The sequence below is a fragment of the Diachasma alloeum genome, unplaced genomic scaffold (genome assembly GCF_001412515.2).
Source record: "Diachasma alloeum isolate Michigan unplaced genomic scaffold, Dall2.0 Dall_scaffold_00387, whole genome shotgun sequence".
Classification (NCBI taxonomy): Eukaryota; Metazoa; Arthropoda; class Insecta; order Hymenoptera; family Braconidae; genus Diachasma; species Diachasma alloeum.
The window spans coordinates 180,548-186,570 of NW_021680526.1; the positions used below are offsets into that span (position 1 = coordinate 180,548).

Below are 6,023 nucleotides of genomic sequence, written 5' to 3' on the forward strand. Positions count from 1 at the left end.
ACATATGCTAAATATATTCGTCGAGTTTATATTATGTCACATATATTTCGAAAATATATCTTGACATATATAATTTTTTTGTGCGCGGTTTCATTGTTTTTCAGAAATGTCTCTTCATATATCAATCAATACTCATGAGAATATTTAAGAATATTATTGAAATATTCCAAATTACGAATTTTCTCGTTTGACCACCGAGCTTCAAAATCTATCTTCTTCCGCATTTTTTGAGATAAACAGATGAAATTTTGGGATCATATTTAGAAAACAATTTTGAAGAAAAATGCGTTGGAGATTTTTGTTGAATTGATTTTTCGTTGAAAGAAAATTCGAACTTTATTGTCGACAAATCTCATAGGGGGTTCAATAGGAAAACCAGACATAACATCCTATAAAAATTCCTGTAGAAAATTCATCTCAGGAATCCTATAGGAGATGCCTGAATTCTCTATAAGATTTCTTATAGGATTTTTTCATGAGTGATTAGACTTAATTATTTTGAAAGTCATGAGGAAGCAGCTTGAGAGTATTTCATTGACAACACTGCATACAAGAACAGCTAATATACCTCGAGTTGAGGTCTCTAATGCTTAACTAAAAAAAAAACTGCATGCAAGATTTTTTTTTTTTTATTTAAAAAAAGTTTGTATGTTTGTTTGTTTGTAAAATTTCTTGGTTCGTATTTTCCAAACGAAGGATGAAAGTTGAGAAAGAGATTTCGCGAATCTAGAAATTCGTTTCTAATATATGAAATCGCTTTTTGGCTGTATCATATCCGTGGAATGTCAACAAACTAATTGTGATCAACATCCTTGTAATACTCGTAATATCATTCCCATATCAATGGTGAAACAGTGAACACCGAGTGCCAGAGCCTAAGTGTCGTTCAACTTTTGTTGAGAATTTGTTCATAGCAAAATACAATGGTTTCGAGAATGGAAAATGTAAGTAATTCTTATCTTTTAAAATTACCAATTAGGTTTGAACTGTTGATTCATTAGTAATAATAGTAAAATTGAAAAAAAAGAAAGAGTGTACGGAAAAAAAATGTTTTTAAAAATATAAATCATTTTTTATTCAATAGAAAAAATTGAGTTCGTTCAAAATCCATGCGATTGATTTCGCGAAAGAGCATGTCGAATACACAACCAAAATTTCTTTGAAAAGATTTTTGCTCAATCAAGATGTGTTTTCCCTAATTGAGGATGCATTTAATTCTGAACAGGGCGTGGGTTACGCGAGTCTCACCAATTTCTTATCAGAAATCGACGAACTTCTCGCTGCCAGTAGAGCTCTGCGTGAAGACGTTGACAGGTCACACCAAGTCATAGATGAGACTACTCCTGAAGAGGATCAAATTTCAGAACAGGGAGGACATTGCGCACGAATCCCTCTCAGAGATATAACGTTTCTCTACCAGGACAACAACGTACACCTTCAGCCCGGTCATGATCAGTCGAGTGTCCGTGGAACCAGAAATGCTGATGTAAGACCCATTCCACAGACACGTCCTAGGCGGCTTCGTCCTCGAAAGTGTCTCTACTTTCCTCGTCTCTAACTTTTGCGAAACTTGGAAATACTTGATAAATGAGAATAGGTTTCGATCGACTGTCAACATATCATACGAATTAACTTCAAACTAAAAAAAAATTAGACCAGTGCTATTTTCTTTCCCCATTTATCGCACAGTATACTAATAATAATTAAAAAAACAGCATAAAAAATTCCACTTTCGCAGATTTTCCGCGAATTCGTCAGGTTTTATTTGTATTGTTGAATAAAGGAACACAAAACGATAAACTCTGTTTTCATTCATATTCATATTAATTAATCTCGAAGGAATATACAAAAATAAGATGGGTGTCTATTGGTTTCTGCGAAATTAACATTCTTTAAGGTTCTTACATATTTTATATTTTGCATATTCATCTTTAGGGGATTAACTTAAATTCCGCATTCCTGTAATGAACTCCTTATTTTCCAGAATTGCAAATTTTTCTAACTTGGAAAATTTTGATTCAGATAACATCGAAATTACTTTACCCCATTCAGAGTAGCAATATTGACCGAGATTTTGAATCAATCTGAGCGTTCACGCGAAAGCGCGCATGATTGCCGAGTAGTTTGATAATCCGTAGAAAAGTATTCATACAATTTTCAGCGCGGTATACAAATATTTATCGAGTGACTGTTGATTGACGAGAGTAGGGGGAAGGGCATGACTAGTTAAGGGGGGTTTCGCAAGAGATGGTGGATCCAGGATTAACGACGGTCGATTTTGTTATCCTTCTGTACACACATACACAAAGAAATATACTGATACTTATTCATCAGTATTGTTTCCTTCAATTTAAAGGAAACAGTATTCCAAGCGATTCTTCGAAATAATTCTAGTTACCAACTCATTCCTCGTGTTTCTATCGATGTTCAGTCGGCGCACGATATTGCTGGAGTTCAATTCGCCGGTTATTTGCGATTTTTGATTACAAATCAACGAGTGTCTTCTCAACTGATCCAACTCACTAGAGTGATTTAGATATTTCAAGTCCAGTTGTAAGGTAAGTACCAATACTTCTCTACTTCGTTATACGTGATCAAACAATTTCCAGAATTCGTCTTTCCTCCAAACGATAGAAGGGAATAAAAATCATAATTTTGAAGAAATTTTCTTGAAAGACAAGCTAAATAATTACGCTTTTTGTTTCATACTCTCAATATAGTGTTACGTCCCTACCTTGGCCACCTGATGGCGCTATACTAAATTTTTAACTTTACTTTATCGACTGTCGAGTCTTACCAGCAATTAGTATATAAGGCCCAATATTCAAATATCATTTTTTCCAATCCAATAAAATAAGAAAATTATTAATTACATTTAAGAAATAACACTCAAGTGTCCAGACCACATTTTTTCTTGAGAAACATTAAAAATACCATTCCCACGTGATAAACGAAACCGAAAAACAGATGGATGCACACGTGCATCATAAACTTTTCAAAAATCATAAGACNGATGCACACGTGCATCATAAACTTTTCAAAAAATCATAAAAGTCGAAATAAATATGTAAGATAAGTATTTTCATCCTGAAATTGTAAACCGAACACGGCGAACTCTAAAAATCTGAAAGTCATAAGTGTCAAGTGACATTTTCCAATTCTAACGTTCCGTGAGAACAGAATTTTCTTAAGAGTCAAAACGCAGCTGCACCCTTAATGTCCAAAAATCCAATCATAACTATCGAGGCTCCCCGCTTGACCCAAAAACCAACCGGCTCGCCTCTATCCTCTCCAGCATCCCTAATCAACCAATCCTACCCTCTGAAACTAGAGCGTGAACGCCCACGCGTGATCACTAAGAAACCCTTAGATATCCAAATCCTTCCTTAGAGAAATCACTTCAATCTACAACTTCAAAGTGGAAAGTAGAAATAACTACCTCTTCCGATCTTATTCAAAACACTAAGTTAAACTTCTAGTTCAAGTCAAGTCCCGGTGAATATTCTAACTCCGAAATCCTATTTCCTAATTCAAGGTGTTCGGGACTCAAATCACAGTGTTATTAAAATAATCGAAGTCAACTGAAATAACCAAAATTGAAGAAAAAAAAAAACATTTAAAATATCAAGTGAAACTTAAATCATAAGATTCAAAGACTACAATAGTGAACAGTGTAATAAACCCAAGTGTTATTTGTTATTGAATAAATATTGTTAAATTAAACAATTGTGTCCTAATCGTGTTTGATTGGTCAGCTACGCGCAGTAGTCGATTGGAAAGAACCTACCTAAAGGAATAGCTTCCCTCAACACCTGGAGTTATCGACCAGAAGGGTTAAATCTTTTCTTCTAAATCCAGATCAATTCTTAACTCAGTGAAAATAAAAGAGTAATCCATTTGGGACGTAACAATAGAGAAAAATCATTTTCATAAAATAATGAAGTGCCTGGATAACGAATTATTATAATATAATAAATAAAGTTTATTTATTTAACTTTCATTTAAATTATTTAATTTAAATGAAATTTTAATTTGAATATTAATTATAATTTTTTCTTATTTATAATTTTTAAAATATGTTCAAATAACATTAATGAAATATTAACTTGATATAGAGAATTGACAATATAATATATAAAGGAATATATTTTTAATAGATAATTAACTAAAATAAATACTTGAATTGAATGATTATATATTATGGCGCTTTCTTTGCTCTGAGTTGTCGCAAATATTACATTTATTTTTCTTCGGAATGGATTATTTTTGCTTAATATTTTGACGTGTTTCCTGACAATTGAAATTTTCTTGAAACAAGTGGACCCTACCAGGCGCGGGGAGGTAAGAAGTTTGAGATTCATCGATTTCCCAAGAAACACGTCAAAATATTTAACAAAAATAATTCATTCCGAAGAAACACGGATGCGATATTTGCGAAAGCTCACAGCAAAGAAAAGCGCCGTTATTGTTTCAAAATTTAATTTTTAAATAATTAATTTGAATATTTTCATAAAATAAAAAATCAAATGAAAATATATCTTATAATTAAGGAAAAAAGTATCACTAAATGAAAAAATTATTTATAAAAAATAAAGAATCGACATGCGTTTAAAGTTTTGACATGTGTTTAAAGTTTTGTAGATTTTATGTTTGATTAGGTCAAATTTTATCCTAGGGATTATAATTCCTTGATATTTAACCCAATCAATAATTTTTTACTCATCAGGTCACCCCATTTGAGTTAACACGCATTTAACCCCAGGATAAATTATTATTTTTTGTCCCTGGGATAAATTTGAGATACTCTCCCGGTAAAATTAATCCATCGAACATGTATATTTAAATTTTTTTTAACTGATGGTTTGGTTACAAGTAGTTGGCCGAGTAGTTGTCGCAACCGGCCCTTAATTATACAAATTTTTAAATATACTATGGCCCGGTTGCACAGAGCCCTGATAACCAAATAAACTCCAGGACAAAATTTAGCCTCAGGATAAATCATATTCCTGGGGTTATAATTTCTTGATATTTGACCCAATGAAAAATTTTTTATTCATCAGGTGGCCCCATTTGAGTTAACACGTATTAACCCCCAGGATAAATTATCATTTTTGGTTCCTGAGATAAATTTGAGATACTCCCCTGCTAAAATTAATCCATCGAACATCTAAATTTAAATTTTTTCTTAACTGACGGTTTGGTTACTTATTTCATTTTTTTTCATAGACAGGATGGCATCCAATAATGTCAAACGGAGTGTTCTCGATGATGATGAGACCTCCAATATGTCAAGAAGCTCTATAGCCGCATCTGACGAAGAAAATTGGACTATCGGGGAAAAAATTGAAAAAATGAGAGAAGATATGGATTTAAATGAAACGAAATCAACTGAAAATGGGATTGAAAAACCTAGTTTGATTGATGCTTGTGCAAGACGCCCGTACCTTGACGGTACCTGGTTCAAACCCATAATGGAAGAATCTTCATTCGAAGTGGGTGTCTTCGCTATGTGCCAAGTGTGTTATAATGAACACAGTAAGGCCACAAAAATTAAAGGTTCAGTGAGCAGTATGTCAAACTATAAAACGCACGTGAAGGTGAGATAATGTGATTTAATTCTTCATTTTTGAAAATGAAACGTTTCGTCATATTTGTAGAACAAAAGTAGAACACCATTAATTTTATATTCCACGCCAGTTAACATCTCAAGGATGAAGCACTAAGTTGTTGTAAAACTCTTGAATATTTACAGTTATGTCATAAGAAGAGGCTGAGTGAGTTTGAAATCTATTGTGCAGCTAAGAAGATGCGCGTGGAAGATACTTCTCGACAAGAAAACAGAGTGACATGTCATTTCGTGCAGTCAGTTTTTAATGCTAACATCTGTAATTGTGTTCTTCAAACTTTTATGCCTTTCAATATCGTGGAGGAGCCATCATTCATAAAAATCTTCGCAGGTGATCAACTCAATTCCTCCCATTGTGACCGTTAGGCGATATCATATTCATATAAAACTTCCACTT

The 6,023-nt window shown here is 33.1% G+C and overlaps 1 protein-coding gene across 1 annotated transcript; it reads left to right on the forward strand.

The window, feature by feature from the left end:
- The first annotated feature begins 668 nt into the window (after positions 1–668).
- Positions 669–1,705, forward strand: LOC107041887. Its single transcript, XM_015262697.1, has 2 exons — positions 669–944; positions 1,226–1,705. The coding sequence occupies exons 1-2, from the start codon at positions 924–926 to the stop codon at positions 1,556–1,558; spliced, it is 354 nt and encodes a 117-aa protein (XP_015118183.1). The 5' UTR covers positions 669–923; the 3' UTR covers positions 1,559–1,705.
- The last annotated feature ends 4,318 nt before the right edge of the window (positions 1,706–6,023 follow it).